Below are 21,881 nucleotides of genomic sequence, written 5' to 3' on the forward strand. Positions count from 1 at the left end.
TCCTAACGTAGACTGTATAACTTAACAATCAATCGTTAAATCATATAACTGATAACTTGACATTATCTTTTTAGCTGGTTGTTTAGGAACTGTAAAACTTAAAACATCCATTATGGTTTGACATAATATAGAACTTATTCATTTTATTACATCATGTTTCACTATAGCAGCATATTTTATAAATCATTTCAAATGTATAAGCTTTTTTAAAACGTGTTAATACTCATCATCATCTATTTGAAGCCTTTTATGCACCCCGCATAAAAGGCTATTATAATATTTATTTTATTTCTAATATTTAAATATAAAATATAATTAAACAAAAGAAAATGAAAATGTGATTTAAGTACATGGATAAAATATAATACCACAATAGATAATTAACTGGTTGAAGAATATTAAGTATTTGATAAATAGTAATATTACAAGGCATATCCCCCAAAAATTAATTAATTACATCCTAGGGAGTCGACGACATTGACGAAGAAGATGAATTAGATAAAAGTAAATTTGTAATTTTACAGCTGTACTGGAAGTTATCATTTTATATGGATTTAACAGCTTGTCGTTAAGTTAAACGGTACAAGAACAAAAAGCTTTCCATAAATATCCATGTAATAAAATTATCTTCTCTGGTATCAGTAATGTCAATTATTTGTCAACATGGATGGTTTATGTAATTTACTATATAAAAAAACCCTAGTGCATAATATTTTGGTGACAACTGACAAATGGGAAACACAAACAATTTGGAAAGGGTCGTGTGATGATACCTTGGGTGGGTTTAAGGCCCATCGAGCACCATAACCATCATGAACTCGGATCTCAAAAACGGGCCCATGTGGTGGAACAATATGCGCATTTATCCAACAACAATGGGCCACCAAGTGATTGATTACATTTAAGGCAAGCATATTCTTATGAGACTCTGAACACGATGAAAACAAGAGTGCATTCAGTTTTCAAAAAAAATCTTCTTTTGAAATTATATGTAAACTAAAAAGAAAAAATGATTTTTACGGTATTCAAAAGTTTTTTAAAATTTCTAAGATGAAAAATGAAAAACTCTACCGGTTTCAATAAGGTGTGTTCGGTTGTGGAAAATAGTTTTCATTTTTCTAGAAAACGATTTCGGAAAATTAAGTTGAGTTTTCATTTTTAGTTTTCAATGAAAATTTTAGAAAATACGTTTGTATAAAATCAATGGAGTTAACAATTTCCATCTTAGAAATTTAAAAAACTTTAAAAAACAGTAAAAATCACTTTTCTAATTTACATACAATTTGGAAAACAAAAAATTTTTATTTTCTTGGAAAAAATTTGAAAACTGAATCAACCGAATACGTTTTGAAAACTTTCATTTTCATTTGAAAATTTTCATAGAAACTAGAGAATTTTCCACAACCAAATGCACTCAATTTTCATTGAAAACTGAAAATGAAAATAAAAACTCAAGTCTATTTTCTGAAAACGTTTAACAGAAAAATAAAAACAATTTTACACAACCAAATGCACCCTAAGTACTTAGGTTGTGAGTTCAAATTTCTTTAGACTTTAGTTAGGACATAACAAAACAGAACATATTGTATAGTGTGTTAGTATCGTGGATGAGACAACCGATATTGATGTCAATAGGACAAAAATTAGTCCCGCCCAAAAAAGCAGGGCACAGACATTCTCTCAATCTCTCGTCTATGTAAAAGACGTAAATACCCTCATCATCGAAGCTGACACCAAAAAAACTTGTTCAGTCAGTCCTATCAAATCGAGTCGTGTCTAATAAACATGGCCTCAACTCAAAGACATCAACTTGACAAAAAAAAACATCATAGATTGAATGAGAAGAAGAATACACGCCCAAAAGGGTAAAAACATAAATACCAACCATTTCCGGCAAAGGAACCCCAAAATTTTCCATTGCTTCTATTTACATGCTTAGCCAAAGCCCTAGCTCCATCACTCAAAATCGAAGTTTTAACCTCAAAACCAAAGAGGAAATCAAGTTGTCACGAAGAAGAGATCGAGTGAATTTCATGGATATATGAATAATAACAAATAATCACATTAGATGTATATATAATTATATATAATGACAAATTGACAATCCTGTCCTGCATAAAAAATGAGGCCAAAAAGAGTGTCACTATCACAAGTAGTTATCATACATTTGGATTATGTGGTGTTGAAAAAGCAGAGAGCAAGGAAGATCTTGGGAGGGGAAGTGCATCGGGAATTGTTCCTACAGTGTGTGAAATGCCTAAAAGCCTCGTAACACCTTCGTAATGCAGCGCCTACACCAAATATTAGAAATTACAAAATGAGTAGAATTTATAAATCCAAGGAAACCATCTACTAGGGTTTGATGTGTAAAAAAGTATCTTACAAAACAATGGCACACTTAGACAAATTCGTAAAAAGTGAGGACTTAATAGGGGAAGTTTCATTTCCCTGGATTTTTCTCTATTAAATCGTTCTTTCTGCATTAAGACTCAGTGTTATCCATGGCGATAGCAAGGGCATAGCGACAACCTATCTCCATGCTATATAGCAATAGCGATGAAATAGCGATGGGTATAATACCTATTAAAAATTAATATTACTTTTACCTTCACCTAATTAGCAATTATAACTAATAAATAAGCTAAAAACCCCAAAGACTATTAGTTCAACTAAGTTCTAAAACATGCATATTACAAAAAAGAACAAGTGTGAATCTAAAACGGTGCAGGACAGTCGTCGGAACAGGAGAAATCGAAGGAAAAAGAGATCGTTGAAGATTTAAGGAACTGGCGATCGTTGAAGAAGCGCGAATGAGGGTCGAGAGAAGCAACTGAGATAGAGCGAACGTTGGATTAGCGGATGCTTCTTTGACTTAATCAACTAAAAACCCTAATACGGGTCTATTTATACCATATATATATATATATATAATTGAAACAGGTTGCTACGTCGCTATGGACCCCATAGCGACACTTGAACGCCATAGCGAGTGCTATGGTCGCTATTGATAACAGTGCATTAAGTAAATAAAAATAGTCGTACTTTCTGCAATAAATAAAATAAACCGGTCATATACAGCTTACCAGATTGATAAGTGGAAGGAAAAAAGTAAATTTCTAATATTTGGTTTAGAAATATTAGAAATTACATTGCAATTTTTTGTAACTAACCCTATATTATAATCAGGCAATCACTACCATGACGAGTTTTCAATAATGAAATGAGTGATTCTCACAAATACATTGAAGAATATTTTATATAACAGAAGGTCATATGATCCAATAGCAAGACGTGTGTGTTTGATTGAAAATTATAAGACTTGAAGCAACTAACCTCAAGAATAGCTGCCAAATGATCATAAAGCTGTGATGTGGGTTTTGTAAGGAATATTGCAAGAACACCATTTGCCCTTTCCTTTTCCTCCGAATAAAACCTCCTATAAGTTTGTACCCCTGAAATCACATGTCCATTATTCTCATTGTAAAATGTAAAGATTTAGCTGCTATAGATTTAGTTATTAGGTCATAGAAACAATGCAGATATTAAGTCATAGTACTTTTGTTTTATATGTATTATAGCATCCTACTTTCATCTCTTTCAACTACAACATTGTACTTTCATTTTTTTTCTTATTAAGGCATTGTACTTTTAAAAATCTACCCAATTATGGCATTGTACTTTCATTTTTTTTTCTTATCATGACATTATACTTTCAAAAATTACCCCAATTATAGCAGTTGAATTTTCTTTGTATACGGATGATATTCCCAAAATTGGGTAGATTTTCCTTAGTACAATATTGTAATAGGAAGAAATGAAAGTAAGATGCTATAACAAACAAATCAATGAAAGCACATTGCTACTTTTTGCATTTAACCATAGATATTATAGACAAATAGCTGCTCTTATATGAGAAGTTGAATAAAATTACAGGAAGCACATGAAATAAGGGGATACATCTTCAGCAATAAAACTTGCACAATGAATATATGTAATTGACAAATCAGAGACGATTACTGATACGAATCTGGAATCAGTAGGCCAAACATCATTAAACCTAGATTTGTACAAGTTTATTCTAGAAGGACCAAAAGGGCAATTTGGGAAAAGTGGCTGAAGTCAGTTAGAGGAGAGAGGGAGAGAAGAATAAAAGGGGGAGAGGATTCCATTGTTAGATGCTCTGATTTTAGATATTTGATACAGTTTGTATTGGCTCCAACCTTGTGGTTGTGAGAGAGGGAGGTTCACTGCAATTAGGTTTTGAAGTTCATTTTTATTACATCTTCATCTTCTTTACAATTCTTCTTTTATCTTCACTGCTATTTTTCTGGTTCCTATCAATTACCTTCTTCAACGGTTTCTACACCTGGTAGAACTTTAGCAAGATCCTCAGTTGCTAACATGTCAGAAAATGAACTATAGCAATGAACATCATGAACTTGAAGCAACAAACATTTGTTGAAGAGAACCAAAGATCCTGATTCAATACTGATAAATTAAAAACCATCAGGAATTGAGAGAAGCAATTATTAGTAAAGTGTTATTAATTAACCCAATAACACAATTATAGGTATTTTCGAAGCAAAACTTAAACCTGAAATAGATTACATATAAATCTGCATATTAGTCCATCAAAATGAACAATATATTTACATATGTTAACAACTTTTTTACATATACCGGTTGTAGTCACCACCAGCACACCTTCCTTCAATTGTTTTCTGCCCATCTACAAGTATGTAAACAGTTTGAGGTATAAGCTTTTTACCAGATTGAGTACGATAATAGAAAACAGAATCAAATGTTATGAAGTTATACTAGGACCTTTGATTTGTGAGAAAAAGGGCTCCTGAACATGAAGTCCAAACCCCACAGTCTCCAGCATCTGATTGTGAGATGAAATTATAACCCGGTAAAGATAAAGGAAAGAAGAAAATGGAAGCTTCTGTCAAAGAATAACTGTGATGATATGAACTGAATGATGTTACAGAGGAGAACATACATTAACTAGATCAGATCCTTTTTCCAGAATAATCTTGTTCCACTCGCGTTCTTTCTGTTTCATGGAAGAATCTTCATGTATCAAGGGAATACTGGCGTTGATACTATGAACAGCCCCATTGGATATCGACTTGCACAAAGCTGATGCTAAGTGCTTGTATAAGGGATATGAAGGAACACCTTCCGACAGATCTGCAACAAGTTTCAGCCGATTACCAGGCTAACTAATAACTATCAAACTCCAACATTCGTCTAATTCCAAAATAATTGAATTGAAACTAAACGCAATAGATGAAAGCCATTTATCTCAAATTCTGCATGGAAGCCTTAGCGGACAATCAAAGGGGGAAAATACCGACTTTTTTAGGACGAAAAGTACTTCAAATCAAAGGAAGTTTGGAAAATTGTGGAAAACGAAAACGAAGTCGCAGAAATGGAACTGGTGGGTAAAGTTTGGGATGGATACCTGTAATTGAAGTTGAAGAGGGGTAAGTGCGATCGTCTTCGTCGTCCTTGAGGAGATTAGAGCAAAATTCCTTCGACAAACCTAAATCCAGGGATTCTTCGATGGATAAAATAAGCGTCAACTTCAGGAGAGCTTCAATGGTGTCTTTCAGTTGGAACTTAGCCATTTCAGGTGAAGACAGTTGCCGTTGTTCTTGTTCCTCCATTGCAGACGGTTTTGGAGTAACAGATGCAGCGGCAGTGATGTTCTCTTTACGTCAATAAATTTCAAATAAATCTATTATTGATAAAATTACATAAATGGTTCATGTGGTATGAGGAAATAGGCGTTTCCAGTCCACATTCAAAACAATGGACAAACTCGGTGTTTGTCTTTTGTCAATATGGCCCAAATGGTCCTTCCGTCAGACAACATCAAAAAAACATGTCGTTAATTTAGGGCTGGCAATTCTCGACACGACCCGTGACACGACACGAAATAAACGAATTTAGGTCGAGTTTTTCAACCCGCCAACCCGTTTATTAAATGGGTAATATATGGGTTTCTCAATAAACAAATGGGTTGACCCGCCAACCCGTTTATATTTTATTTTTAAATGTATTTATGTATAAGTATTAATATTTAATAAGTGTTATACAATATATATATATATATATATATATATATATATATATATATATACCATAATACCATTGATTCATATTTCATAGACCATTTTAAAGTGTTGACATTTTGACTTGTGGTGGATGCCTAAGCCTAACTCCTAAGGTCGTAACTCGTAAGTCTGTAACCAGTAACCATTTGATTTTGCCCATTTTTTCCCTATGCCCCTAAATCAAATCGCGTATCGGCGTATGACTGTATGAGCGATTGAGCGTATCTCTCATTCTCCCTCTTCCAGTCTCCCGTGAAGCCTTGAGGGGGTGTTTGGCTTGTCTTTTTGAGAGGCAAAAGTCCTTTTTGGAAAAGATAAAGGGTAAAAGATGTTTGGTAAAAACATTTTAAAAGTTACTTTTGGATTTTAGATAGAAGGGAAACTGACTTTTTGGAAAAGTTAGGAAAACCTGATTTTTTGTAACTTTTCCAAAAATGACTTTTGCCTCTCAAAAACAAGCCAAACACCCCTGAATCGTGAGTCGCGCCGATACGACTGATCTCTGGTGAAGACCTAAACGTGATTTGCGCCAATACGATCAATCTCTGGTATGTTTCTTAAGTTGTTCTTTTGTCTCAGTTTTCCGATTACAGAGATGCACTTCTTCAGTTTTCCGATTTGGTTTTTAATCAAAGATGAATTGTGTATGAGTGGTTATAATAGGATTGTGAGAAGTGAGACTATCGATGATAACACAAACACGTAACTAGGAAAACCCAAATTTTGAACAGGAAATTGATGTGTAATGTTGGCTATTAATCGGAAAGTGATAACAGCCCATAAATTCTGAATAGGAAATTCTATATCAGTATATGTTTTATATCAGTTTATTGTATCTTATCTTCAGTTCTATCCTGCATCTACAGGTTAAGTGTTTGTGACTGTGTTATCTGTGTTATCTATGTATCTGTGTATGTGAAGTGTGAACAGTGTATCTGTGTTATCTGTGTATGTGTGTATGTGTATGTGAAATGTATCTGTGTATTTATTTCTATACTTGATGTTCCTCCTGTTTTTCATTGTAGGAGAGTTATGGCAGATACTAATAACACCAATCCTTTGGATGTTAATGATGGAAGTGATGATTCAGTTGAAGAAATTGGGTCGGAAAGTGTATCACAAGGTGTTGAGAGTACTTCTACAAAGCAAAGGAAAAAAAGGAAAAAAAAAACTTCAGATGTTTGGAGAAGTTTTGAAATGCTCCCACAAAAACCAAATGAGCCCCTGTATTGTAAGTGCAAAAAATGTGGGACAAAATATCAGGCAGAAAGTAAAAATGGAACAGGTAATCTACGTTGTCATCGAGATTCATGTGATATCTCAAATACTAGAGATATCGGTCAATATATGATTTCTTCCGGCAATTGTGTTATGGCTACAAGAAATCCAAAGTTTAGTCAAGAAACGTTTCGAGAAATGGTGACTCATGTTATGGTTAGGCATGACTTTCCATTCTCTTTTGTTGAGTATGAAGGAGTTAGAAATTTTTGCAAATACTTGGAACCAGAAGCGAGTCTTGTTTTTAGGAACACAACAAAGTCTGATATCAAAAAATTATATGCTACTCAACAAAAAGACTCCTGGATGAGTTGCTTAGATGTCCTAGTAGAATATGTTTGACTTCTGATGCTTGGACCTTAATCGTTACAGATGGTTATCTGAGTTTGACGGCCTACTATGTTGATAGTAGTTGGGTCTTACAAAAGAGAATTTTAAACTTTTCCCATTTTCCTCCTCCACATAGAAAAGTTGGGTGAATTGATCAAAAGTTGGGGAATTGGAAAGAAATTGTTTTCTATAACTTTGGATAATACATCATCCAATGATGTATGTGTTGAGTTGCTTAAGAATCAATTTCATTTGATGAATTCTTTGGTATATGATGGCAAGTTATTTCATCTTAGATGTTGTGCTCATATTTTGAATCTGATTGTACAAGATGGTTTGAAACAAATTGATGTTGCGGTGGAGAAAGTTAGAGATTGTGTGAAGTATATCAAGGGATCTACACTAAGAAAAGACCGATTTATTCAAATTTGCTCGCAAAATCTTCTTGACTACAAAAAGGATTTGGTTCAAGATGTTCCTACTAGATGGAATTCCGCTTATAAGATGCTTTCTTGTGCACTTTATTATCGTCTTGCCTTTTCTCATTTGAGCTTGAGTGATTCGAACTTTCAAACCTGCCCATCCTCTGATGAGTAGGATAGAGTTGAGAAAATGTGTAGTTTTTTTAAAGTGTTTCATGATGCAACTCTTCAGTTTTCAGGATCTCTTTATCTTACTTCAAATTTGTATTTCCCTCAAATATTTTGAATACATTTGAAGTTGGTTGAAACGAAAGACAGTTTTGATGAGTATATGAAAAAAATAGCTACTCAAATGTGGAGTAAATTTAGCAAATATTAGGCTGATTTCAATCTTCTGTTAGCTATAGCTGTGGTGTTTGATCCGCGATATAAGTTCTCTTTTGTTGAGTTTAGCTATAAAAAGTTGTATGGTGAAGGTTCATCACAATTGAAGAAGGTTGAGGAGGCACTTTTTTCACTTTTTGATGAATACATGCAAGCTTCTCGAGAAAGTAGTGTTGGAAATGTTGGAGGTGGTAGTGGTAGTGATAGTGGCGACTTTAATTCTCGACAAGCTAGTGTTGGAAATGTTGGAGGAGGCTCTAATCATAGTATGCTTGAGGTAAGTCCTTTTTTCATTACATTTGCTTTATATTTTTTTGTTTTAAATATATTATAATTTTTTCATATTTTATTTAATATAATAGGAGTTTGATGAATACGATAATGATGATATGGATTCGACCAAAAAAAGTCAATTGCAAGTATATCTTCTTGAGCCAAGAACTAAAAGAACTTCTTCCATTAACATACTTGAGTTTTGGCAATCCCAACAGTATAGGTATCCAGAATTAGCTAAATTAGCTATGAATATACTTTGTGTTCCCGTTTCAACAGTAGCATCTGAATCAACTTTTAGTCTCGGTGGAAGAGTTTTGAATGAATATCAAAGTTCCATGAAGCCTGACATTGTTGAAGCTGTAATTTGTAGTAGGGATTGGTTGTTTGGAGAAAAAGGTAGTATTTATAATTTATTGTTTACTTATATTAACTATTATTTTGTATTGATTTTTTTATTTTTATCTTTCTTATTCAGTTGATACTCATGTTGATATCGATAAACTAACTCAAAACGTCATGGATATGAACATTGCCGAAGACAAAACAGAGGTTACGAGTTCTAATAAACTTTAAGTCGACGTTTAGTGAGTTATTTTTAATGACAACTATACATTTTTATAATTTTACTTGTGTGTGTTTTAACCTTGGCTATTGTTTCTACTTGAAGGTTGAAGTTCATCATAAAGAAGAAAATGGTGTTGGAGAATTAACTTTGTTTTTTGGAAGAAAAAAAAATGGAATTGTGGCTATTACTTTAGCACTTGAATTATCTCTGTTTGTATTAATGTTTAGTCTGAACATGTTTCTATGAATGTTTTTAATTTTCATTTGGATGGTTAAGACTTTAAGACTTAAGTAGTTAAGTGTCTAAAATTCGGATATGTTTGCATCAACCATAAAAAATTTATTAATGTTTAATTGTTAATTTTATTTATGGAATCTAACCCACAAACCCAAATCCAACCCACGAACCCGCCAACCTGTGAACCCGTATAAATAAATGGGTTCGCGGGTCATATGTGGGTTTATGTTCCAAACCCGCCAACCCGTGACCTGTATATTTAAATGGTTCGTGTTTGGGTTGGCATATTTTAACCCGCCAACCTGCGACACGCCAACCCGAATACGACACGATTGTCAGACCTACGTTAATTGTCTTCAGGTGCACACCATTTGAGGGTAAAATCATTAAAAATAATAATAATAATAACAACAACAACAACAACAACAACAACAACGTTGCTATTTCACCTTGACTTATTAAAAAAACCTATTTCCTGACTTGTGTTCTCTTTATATTCCCCCTTTCTTCTCTAACGGTTCTGAAAGAACACGAAGACGACATTGGTGGCTTTTGTTTTTGTGTTGATCAGCTCAAATATTGACATCGTAGACGGACAACAATCTAGGTTGAAGGTTTTGGGTATGATCAAAATTTGGATCGAAGTGTTCATTCATTGGATGGGTTGAACCACCAATGTACCCTAGACCATGAAAATTTTTTCGCACTTGTTTAGGTGAAAAAAACATGATTGAAGAAGCTTTTCAACTTGCAGTCACTGAAGTTAAGATATACAAGTTATTATGCATACGTACTTCGGTTTTAATTTCAATTTTTATTTTCTTCGAGTATTGAATGTAGTAGCGTTTAGTATTGTAATGGTCATTTTGTTTTTTGGGTTTTTTTTGTATAATGGTATTTTGGTTGACGTTTTTGTAATAGTATTTTGGTTATTTTAAAGGTAATTTTGTATGAAAAACATTTTGATTAATTTAAAGGTAATCTTGTTTGCAAAAACATGCCATAACGACCACTTAATGGTCATTGCCTATGGAACCATAAAAACCATGTAAGGCAAAACATAACATAATAAAACTTAAAAAAAGTTACGTGCAATCAGGGTTGACTTGACATCAGGCTTTGTACGAAAATCGAAGTGAGACCCCATAAGTAAATTCTTATAAAATATTATTAAGTATATTTGTTACCGCTAAATTCAAAACTTAAAGTTGTTAACAAAGTCAAATCTGTCAAGTTCATATTCTGCTAGACAAGTAGCTTCACTTTTGATATTTATATTTGTCTCTTCATCAACAAGTTTATATAAAGCTTCTACTATTTTAAGAGCTTGAGTTACTATTGCTTTACTTTCCCACCTTGTAGACGAAAATATTTTAAAGTGAGACTTTGTTTGGATAAAGTGTCTTTTAAAACCTACAACTGTTTGCCGAATCAACAAAACAAACAATGTATAAATACGTTGAATAACTACAAAAACTTAACTTCTTTTTCACAAGAATTTATCATACCTGGGAATGTCATGTTAATATAATGTGAAGCACACGGGGTGTAAAATGATCTAGGACAAATATCTGAAAGCTCCTTCTGTATAGACTTATGTTTTCCCTTCATGTTTGACCCATTCAACATAGGAGAGAAAGCAGTCAAGCACGTTTGGGAAATTAAAAAAGCTAAGAGATACTAACCGTAACAATAGTCAGCGAGTCATTTAGAGGAGGACAAAGCGATGACCACTGACTTAAATATCAAAATTCAAGACAGTAAAATGATAATTTTCTGCAAGAGAGACGAGCAACACCAACAATCCACTCGCACCGTTATTAGGGTTTAATTTGTTATTTACTTTTTGGTGGGTTTATAAAATATTTGTTAGAATATATATTAAAACAAATTTGTATTTTTCTTTGGATATAGATACTTTTCTTAAATTGTTGATAAATTTTAGAACTTATGATTAGATTTTGATTTATGATTTTCTTTGATCTTTTTTCATAATAAAAAAGAATTCAAGATTGCAACCAAATGTTACATTATATATATACATAACCTGCGACTAATTTTCTTTGATGATAACACATAAAAATGCATTTTACGATTGTCCCAAATTTTGGAGGCCCCTTAAAATCGAAGGTCGCGTGCGACCGCACCGTCCGCACTCCCCTAGGGCCGCCACTGCATGCAATTATTTTAAAACATATTCATATGTTGATTGTTTGAAAAGAACTACCATAAAAGATTTTCTAAAGGTGGTTTTCACACCACAAAAAAAAATACAAACCAACATTGTCTTACATACTTAATCATAAAAAAAATCATGCAAAAAAAACTTAAACCATTTTTCCCTTCCACTTGTCCTTCTTCCTTGCCTTTCCTCTTTCCTTTATGCCTCACGTGATCCACCTTATCCCTTAAAACATTTTGAATTGTGGACCTTGTTGTTTTACTTGCTACAAGTCACAATCATATACCTTCTTGACAACTTTTGACTTTGGTTGCTCCATTCATCTACATCTCTTGTCCTTTTCTTTTTAGGCCTACCATCCTAAACCAACATGATTATAAGCAATATCGAAATTATTTAAGTAGTTAGCAAGATAATTCGGAGGAACAGTGGTCAGGTAGTTGCATGTTAACCACATGCTTTTCCAATTTATTGGTTCAATCTTGTAACTATGTATTTCTTTCCATGGTATTAAGCAATAATAAAGATTTACCCAAGTTTCTAGAGCTCCAACTTCCAATCCATTATCAAACATGGCAAATATGACAGTTACTCTGTGTTTGCATAGGATACCAGTCACATTTCATACCCTACAAGTGCAAGTTTTTTCCCTCATATTTACCACAAACTAATCCATTCTAGGACCAGTAACCTGATACTTTCCATTACCAGCAAATATACACCTATCTTAAGCAACATCTTTTTTGACCTCTTTTAAAATTATGGTGACATATGGTGTTAATGCTCCTTCACATTTTTCAATTTCTTTGTGCATAATTGTCATCATTTTATCAAGTACTCCTTTATAAACTCAAGACATGTAATGATAGGCTTGTCTCTACCCTCATCCAACTTTGAATTAAAAAAAAATATTATCCAACAAGCAGTTTATGTATCCCTCCTACATTTAGTAAATCGACAAAATTAGACACGGAGGATTGATAAACATGAACATAAAATTAGAGAATCAGTAATTGAGTAGACATAATAATGCTAGAAAAATGATTATGGCCCAATGTACGTATGGAATCTTACTTACCCATTGATGAGCTTCATTGTTCATTTTCAACAATTCTGCAATGGCCTTCTGAAATGTATTATTATGGTTTCCTTGGCACAAGTCCGCACTTAATCCTTTATGTCGTCATATTTCCTTCGAAGTCTCATATTCTTGTGGATATGCCTCAAACAAAAATGATGATTGACATTTGGAAACACACGGGTAGTTACAGGTATCACAACCTACATAAGGTATAAAGTTTCTACATTAATGATGTTTCATGTTAGATCTAGTTATTCTTGAGTATTTCATAGTTTTGTCCCCATAACCTTGGTTTATATGAGTATGAGCTACTCCATACCATTTTAGTATCATTTCCAGTCGTTTTTTGGGTTGTTAAGTCATAAAAATTAGAGCTTGGTCACCCTCATCCATCCATGCATGTGTTCTTGAGCAATAGATGACTTTAAGGACCTAAGTTTAGGATTTGTGCTCCTTGTGAACATGCAAATGGATAAAGGCAAAAACTTTATCCATTAAGATGTCCATATGGTATAGATCTAAAAATAGGAAGAGCTGATTGTCTGTTTTAAGGACATAACAATTAAGTTGGTCATCAGGTGGCTACGTTGGGCGGAATATGCCTTACGATGGGTGTAGCCCTGATTTTACCCATTTTACCACCTTAAGCTCTACGTTGGGCATAAAGTTGCTTGCTACACTAAGCGTAGGTCGGTTGGAGTTGACCATTGACGTTTTGACCATTGACCATTGACTTTGACCAAGTTTGAATTTTGTTCAAAGCGAGGATTTTGGATTTGTAGAATGTGACTTGGCCCCTATTTGTTGTATAAGTGATCCATGGAGCTGGTTTTGGGATCGGAGATCAGTTCGGTTATGTTCTAGACTACAAGGTGAGTTTTCTCACTGTACTTGTGGGTTGAAGTCACCAACGTCATCCCACTATATTGTGTTATATATCCTCGTGTATAGTGTCACACCCCCAAACCGGAACGGCGGAAACGTTCGGGGGTGGAGGACATCAGGTACAATATCTCAACAATTGAATATTAGTAATCAAAGTAACAACAACCATTGCATTGATAATATATTGTTTACATTGTGTTTGCAACATTGTTTGTATAACATCAAAATGTATAACAAAAGTATAGACGTGACACCATGAATGCTCCGTCTTCTCAAAAACTTGTAGCGTACCTGTCTACTGGTTCCCTGAGAATACAAGTGATTTTGAAAGTGTATCAACATTTAAGTTGGTGAGTTCATAAGTATGTTTTTGAGATGGAAAGCTTGTCTTTGATCTTTGAAAATGTTAGTATATTCTCCCAGAAAATCCTCTATTTTCTGTTGTAAATGTATTGTAGTCTTAATGCCATAAGACAAAAATGCGTAAGAATTTTTGTACTCAGTTAATAGTATTTCATAATCTTATTAGTAAATAAAACTAAGTGAGAATGTATGTTTCTCTGAAATGTAAGTTTCTGTGTACTGGAAAATAGTATTTTGTAGAGTGCTTGTATGAAAACTCTGTAAATGTATGTGCCTGGATTCCACCAGCTGTAATGTAAAATACTGTATTGTCGTTTTATCATTTAATAAAACTACTTGAAGTTGTTTATGTATTCTTACACTCATCGTATTGTTCAATACCAAATTGTGAGTTATTATAACCATGCTTGATGACCTAGGACGGCCTGAAAACGACGTTCTCAGGCGTCAGAATAGTTATGACATTTGTCACCCCAGGCCTGCCGGCCTAACTGTAGCTAACAGTTAAGGTGCAGGATTGTCAGTCCCGTATAGATCTATACACAAATTCACGCTCTCCCTCCAGGAGACTCTGGTTATAATTTCAGGGCTTGGTTGGTACTTAGGTAAGTACTTGAAGTGTGTCTCAGAAAACTATACTGACGATTACGTGTAGAATAAATAAAAATCACTTTGTAATGAATACTTTATGTATGTTCCATAAACTATACCTAATATAGTTTATATGTTTGTTCCTGTAGTGAAATTGGAACTTAGTAAAAGTAGTGTGTACGTTCCTTAAACTATACCAATTATAATTCATATGTTCGTTCGTATTGTATATCTGAACTTAGTAACAATGTTGTAAGTGGTACACAGACTATACCTATTATAGTTTATATTTTTGTTTCTCGAATTAGTAGAGTAGTATATGTGTTCCATAAACTATATCTATTATAGTTTATAAGTATGTTCCGTTGGTAATGTAAGCACTTTTGTAAATTCTCATTTGCTCAGCATGTTACAAAGGTTTAAAGTTTTATATATATATATATATATATATATATATATATATATATATATATATATATATATATATATATATATATATATATATATGGCATATATAATTGAAATTAAAATGACAGTCAGACAAGTGAATTTACCCGAAGCCCACAACCAAATAAGGAACAGGAGTTAAGGCGAAAACACCAGTCCTAAGTCTGTTAAATCTCATATATATATATATATATATATATATATATATATATATATATATATATATATATATATATATATATATGTTTTGGTAAAAACAATAGTTGAAACAATTGAAATAATTTAGAATAACTTGAAACAGTTTAAAATAATTTGAAACGTTTGAATGTTAACACACAATTTAATTGTGTTGTACTTGTATTCTCCTCCTAAAAACATGGAAAAATAGTGAAAATGTAGGGGTATGAACTCACCTCGAATGTAAGTTCGTGTTTGGATGCGAAGTGGTAGCGATGATCCTTGGGTTAGATCCCGCGTGCGTAGTCATGTCCTAATAATAATTATACACGATATCGTATTTAAATCAATAAGATATTAATTTAAATAATTTAGTTAATAAATTAAGTGTTAGACAACACTTAATTATGCAAGGAAAATACTTACAAAATGTGTTAAGAATTAATTAAGGGAGGATTTTTTGGCGTTTTCGGTGTTCCTGGGGGTTTTCGGTGTGCTAGGTGTTTTCGGTGTGCTTGAAGATTTGAAGATTGTTCTTGGTGTTCTTGGTGAATTTATGAAGATTTGAAGGTGTGATGATGATTTCGGTTGAAGATATGAAGGTCTTCGGATGATACTTGAGAGAAAATGGGAGTGTTTACGATTTGGAAAGTTGAGAAATGAATTGTATCTGGTTGAACACGTATATATAAAAGAGGTTTTTGGTCTAAGATCCACCGGACTCAAGGTGATTTTGGTCTCATCCCACCCAGAACAAGGCTGTTTTCAGTCCTTAAGGTTCAACCGAGGATGAGTCTTTGGTCAACAAAAGAGATTTCGGTGAGGGTTTACGGTCCGAAGGTGGGACCTTGCGAGGGTTTTCGGTGGGGATGATTTCGGTTCGTTTGAATTCATTTTTGGTAATTTTGGCCAAGGTGTTTTAAATCCCAATATTTAAAACACTTAAATAAAATAAATTTCCATATCTTAAACCATATTTAAGCCTTATCAATTTAATAAATTAACAATTTGACGTTTATTTAGCAAGTTTGATTTTTATTGACTTGAATATAATGGGTTGTTACATTATCCCCCTGTTAGAGGGAATTTCGTCCCGAAATTCACTTCTATAGCGAGCACTCAAAGACTAGGTAAAAGATGCGGGTACTTTTGTTTCATCTGATCTTCTCGCTCCCAAGTGAATTCAGGTCCCCGCTTGGAATTCCAGCGAACCTTCACTATTGGTATGCGACTTTGTTTCGTTCGTTTGACTTCCCTATCCATGATTTCTACTGGTTCTTCCAAGAATTGCAGACTCTCGTTTATCTCGATTTCATCGAGTGGAATAACAAGAGTTTCGTCAGATAGACACTTCTTTAGATTTGACACGTGGAAGACAGGATGTATTTTATTAAGTTCTTGTGGTAGAAGGAGTTTGTAAGCTACTGGACCGATTCTAGCAAGAATTTCGAACGGCCCTATGTACCTTGGATTTAGTTTTCCACGCATTCCAAAGCATATCATAACACGGTCACCCACCTGGAATTCCAAGGGTTTTCGTCTCTTATCTGCATAGCTCTTTTGTTTGTCTCTAGAGGCTTTCAGTCATTCTTGGATTTGAACAATCTTCTCAGTAGTTTCTCTTATGATCTCCGGGCCAGTGAGAGTGCTATCAAGAACTTTCCCTCTAGCTAGTTGCGTGTCACCTACTTCTTCCCAACACAGAAGGGATCTGCACTTGCGGCCATGAAGGGCTTCGAACGGGGCAACCTTGATGCTAGAGTGGTAACTATTGTTGTAGGAGAAATCGACAAGTGGCAGATGGGTATCCCATGCTTTACCAAAGTCGATCACACAGGCTTTCAGCATGTCTTCCAGGGTTTGAATAGTTCTCTCACTCTGCCCATCAGTTTGTGGATGGTAGGCTGTACCCATGTCCAACGTAGTTCCCAAAGATTTCTGTAGCGATTGGCAAAATCTTGAGGTGAATCTACTGTCTCTATCAGAGATAATAGAGATTGGCACACCATGCTGTCGTACAATCTCTTTGATGTAAGTTCTGATCAATTTCTCCATCTTGTCTGTTTCCTTTATTGGTAGGAAGTGGGTGGACTTGGTTAATCTGTCGACGATCACCCAAATGGTGTCATGACCACCCAGGGTTTTGGGCAACTTGGTTATGAAATCCATTGTAATTCGCTCCCACTTCCGCTTAGGTATCTCTGATTGCTGCAATAAACCTGAGGGCTTCTGGTATTCTACCTTAACTTTGGAGCAAGTTAGACACTTGCCGACACAGGTAGCAATTTCTGCTTTCATGTTCGGCCACCAATAGAGTTTCTTGAGATCCAGATACATCTTATCTGAACCTGGATGAACGGAGTATCGAGTCTTGTGGGTTTCATTCATGACAACTTCTCTGTAGCCACCAAACTTCGGTGTCCAGATCCGGTTCATGAGATAACGAACTCCGTCACCCCTGATCTCTAAGTTCTTCTCCATTCCTCTTAAAGCTTTATCCGCCACATTTTCAGGCTTTAAGGCTTCTAGTTGAGCCTCTCTGATTTGTGTGGACAGATGTGAATGGATGGTCATGGTCAGTGCTTTCAATCTGCGACCTGAGTACTCTTTTCGACTAAGGGCATCAGCTACTACATTGGCTTTGTCGGGATGATAACGAATCTTGCATACGTAGTCATTAAGTAGTTCTACCCAACGCCACTGTCTCATGTTAAGCTCCTTTTGGTCGAGTATGTGCTGAAGACTTTTGTGGTCGGTGAAGACGGTGCACTTTGTACCGTAGAGGTAGTGCCTCCAGATCTTCAGAGCAAATACTACTACTCCCAACTCGAGATCATGAGTGGTGTAGTTGACCTCGTGTGTCTTTAGCTATCTTGAGGCATAGGCAATAACCTTTCCTCGCTGCATAAGCACACAGCCTAGCCCTTGATTGGCTGCACCGCAGTATACTACAAAATCTTATGTCCCTTCCGGAAGAGACAAGATACATGCGCTGCACAGGTCTTGCTTCAACGTTTGGAACACAGTGTCTTGTCTTTCTCCCTAACTAAAAGTTACACCCTTCTATGTCAGGGTGGTAAGTGGCTTGGCGATTCTGGAGAAATTATGTATGAACCTGCGGTAGTAGCCAACAAGTCCTAAGAATTGGCGGATCTCAGTTGGCGTTCTTGGTGCTGACCAGTTCTCGATTGCCTTTATTTTGGAGGGGTCCACGTGTATTCCTTCTTCGCTGACCACGTGACCAAGGAAATTTACCTTCCTAATCCAAAACTCGCACTTTGAGAATTTCACATAAAGCTTTTCCACCTTTAATGTTTCTAAGACTTGTCTCAGGTGCTGGCTATGTTCTTCCTTACTCTGTGAGTAGATAAGTATATCATCTATGTATACTATCACGATTTTGTCTAGGAAGTGACGGCATACCCGTTTTATCAGATCCATGAATACCGCGGGTGCATTTGTTAGACCGAAAGGCATTACTACAAACTGGTAGCGGCCATAACGCTCGTAGTGGCCATAACGAGTTCGGAATGCTGTTTTGGGAACATCATTTTCATGGACTCGTAATTGGTGATACCCTGATCTTAGGTCGATCTTTGAAAAGTAGTTGGCTCCTTGGAGTTGGTCGAACAGATCATCTATCCGCGGGAGAGGGTATCGGTTCTTGATGGTAAGCTTGTTTAGTTCACGGTAATCTATGCACATTCAGAAAGATACATCCTTCTTCTTCACGAACAGGACCGGTGCTCCCCAGGGTGAGAAGCTCGGTCTGATGAATTCCTTACTGAGAAGTTCGTTTAGTTGGCTGGATAATTCATGCATCTCTGTTGGTGCTAGACGATACGGGGATTTGGCTATGGGGGTAGATCCAGGAATTAAGTCAATTCAGAACTCGACTTGACGTTCAGGAAGAACTACTGGGAGATCCTCGTGAAAGACGTTAGGAAAATTATAGACTTCGGGAATGCTCTCGAGGTGTTTTACTTGTTTCTCGTTCACTACGTGAACTAAGAATGCGTGATACTCCTTGCGCATATATTTTTGGGCTTTGACGCAAGAGATAATGCGAAGGTTCGTACCGGGTTTGTCGCCGTAAATGACGAGAGTTTCGCCACTTGGCAGATTAAGGCGGATTGCCTTCTCGTAGCATAGAATATCAGCACGGTGAGGACTTAGCCAATCCATGCCGATGATGATGTTGAAGCTTTTTATTGAGACCGACATAACGTCGATTTGGAAAGAATAGTCGTTTAGAGTGAGGGTACAACCTATGTACATATCGTTAGTGCTCTCTGTCTTCCCATTTTCCATCTCGACGGTGAATGTTTCGTTTAGTGATTGTGGTTTTTGTTTGAGAAGGTGTTTAAATTTATGGCTCACGAAGCTCCTCTCCGCACCACTATCAAAGAGTATGCATGCATAAGAGTTATCGAGGAGAAACGACCCGTGACCACTGTGGGATCCACTATTGCTTCCTCCTATCCAATAGCTAGCACTCTGCCCACTCCACCATCATTCTTTTCTTTCGGGCAATCTCTCTTGAAGTGCCCAGTTTCACCACACCCATAACAAGCTTGGCTGACTCCTCTGCTAGGGACTTGGGTGATTGGTTGTGCCGGTGCCTTACAGAAACGGGTGGTGTGCCCCTTTCCGTTGCAGTTCTTGCAATGCATTTCTCTGCAAACTACTGTGTGATTGAAGTTGCATTTGTTAGACAGTGGAAGATTTCCAGCATATCGACTGGGAGGTGCTGGAGCAGCAGGAGTAACAGCAAGAACAGTAGCAACGTGGACTGCTACGGTTTGCTGTTTCTTTGAGGACTCCTGTGATGATTACCACTTTCTTTTGTTCCAGAATTTCTTTTTGTTACCACCTTCTTTAGGTTGCTCAGGGATGGCTGTCATGAAGCCTTGGCGAACTCCATGATCCACGATGGTCTGTACCAGACGCTTGGCACTGTCAAAAGTAAGTGGGTTTGCAGCTATTACCCTTGGATCTGAGGAGATAGTCCCCAGATATACCTTTCCACTTTCTTACTTTCCGGGGTGACCATCCCGGGACAGAGAGTAGCCAGGTCACTGAATATGGCTGTGTATGCAGCAATATCGGAGCTCTTCATCGCCAGCCCCCAGAGCTCTTGCTCTAACTTTTGCACCTCGCCTTTTGGGCAGTATTCTACTAGCATCAGTTCCTTTAAGTCTTCCCAGCTCATGACATTGTCTACTGGAAGAGTCAATGACTTGACATGGCTGTTCCACCATGAGAGGGCTCTGTCTACAAAAGTGCATGCTGCAAATTTCACTTTGCTAGTTTCGGGGCACACACAGATTTCAAACACCGATTCGGTCTTCTCGAACTAGCGTGTTAAAGCAATGACACCTCCGGTGCCATCAAAGTATTTGGGTTTAGCGTTCGTGAAGTCTTTATATGAACACTCCCTTGGGTATCCATGGTTATCCCCGTGGTTAGAAGGGTTGGCACCACTACCCACCCCACTAGCGCCACTTGCGTTAATTTGCGTCTTGGCGGCTGCCACGACGGCGATTACTGCTGCTTGGAACACAGCAGGATCATACCGAGGAGGTGGTGGCGGTGGTGGATTCATTGGCAGGTTGTTTTTGTCAGGTGATATTGAACAAGATATATCTTATCCTGACAGTCATAGTGTTCTATTAAGCGATTTACAATGGAAGTCTACTAATATAAGTAAACAATCGCAATTTCATTTTCTGAAATTTATAGCAACACTTGAAACGAATTTGTATAGTGTGACTCATGCCTGATCCCCCTATAATCACATAGTGTATACAAATTATATATAACCAAGACCAAATAGACCTTCGAATAAATGATCCTTCACTAAGTCCACAACCAAACAAGGAACAGGAAGTAAAGCTAAATCACAAATTCTAAGCCTATAAAATCTTAATTATACATAACCTTTACGTATACAATTAGCAATTATAGATCTATCAGTAAGGGTCCTTTGTTTTCACATGATTGATTCTGGTAAGAAGGCTCTTCTCGACTATTAATATATATATATATATATATATATATATATATATATAACTATCGAGACCGAAATGTTTTCGTTCTAGTGGTATAGTATCTTAAAATACTCCTATAGTATTTTAATTTCATGTCTGGTTCTAGAATTTCTCTTGTATGTATTGTTGGTAAATTTTAGACTTGTTGCAACACCACGATCACTCCCAAACACATGTTGGTCGTATCTCAAATAAATATAGTTGATCAGGATATATTTATCCCAAATATGGTTACATAACTGCCTAGGTTTAACTGCAGCGTCCAATATCTAAATACTTTTGTGTAGTTCTTACTGTGATACTGTTTCTGGTATGTATGTATGTTTGTATACTTCTTATTGTTAGGGTCGAATTATATTGTAATATGTCGAAGTTTGTTTTACCCTTCGTATGTTTTGTTAAGTTTATTTACTGAGGTGTATTTCGTACGAAGCTTAATTGTCAATGCCTTAGTATTTTTTGTATGCTTTCACTGTTCCTATAAATATGGA

At 35.8% G+C, this 21,881-nt stretch overlaps 1 protein-coding gene across 2 annotated transcripts; it reads right to left on the bottom strand.

The window, feature by feature from the left end:
• Window positions 1-2,020: 2,020 nt before the first annotated feature.
• On the bottom strand, window positions 2,021-5,743 carry LOC145167410 (uncharacterized). 2 transcript variants are annotated; one of them, XM_079086610.1, is made up of 7 exons: window positions 5,468-5,743; window positions 5,003-5,193; window positions 4,825-4,885; window positions 4,675-4,729; window positions 4,346-4,488; window positions 3,334-3,452; window positions 2,021-2,291 (listed from the first exon to the last, which is right to left on the bottom strand). In XM_079086610.1, exons 1-7 carry the CDS (start codon window positions 5,670-5,672, stop codon window positions 2,160-2,162), a joined length of 906 nt encoding a protein of 301 aa, XP_078942736.1. In that variant the 5' UTR covers window positions 5,673-5,743; the 3' UTR covers window positions 2,021-2,159. The 2 variants fall into 2 exon arrangements, with proteins under 2 accessions (XP_078942736.1, XP_078942737.1); XM_079086611.1 differs by having other exon boundaries at window positions 4,681-4,729; window positions 5,468-5,742.
• Window positions 5,744-21,881: the final 16,138 nt, after the last annotated feature.

This window comes from Lactuca virosa, chromosome 3 (genome assembly GCF_052849685.1).
Source record: "Lactuca virosa cultivar CGN04683 chromosome 3, Lactuca_virosa_CGN04683_v6, whole genome shotgun sequence".
Classification (NCBI taxonomy): Eukaryota; Viridiplantae; Streptophyta; class Magnoliopsida; order Asterales; family Asteraceae; genus Lactuca; species Lactuca virosa.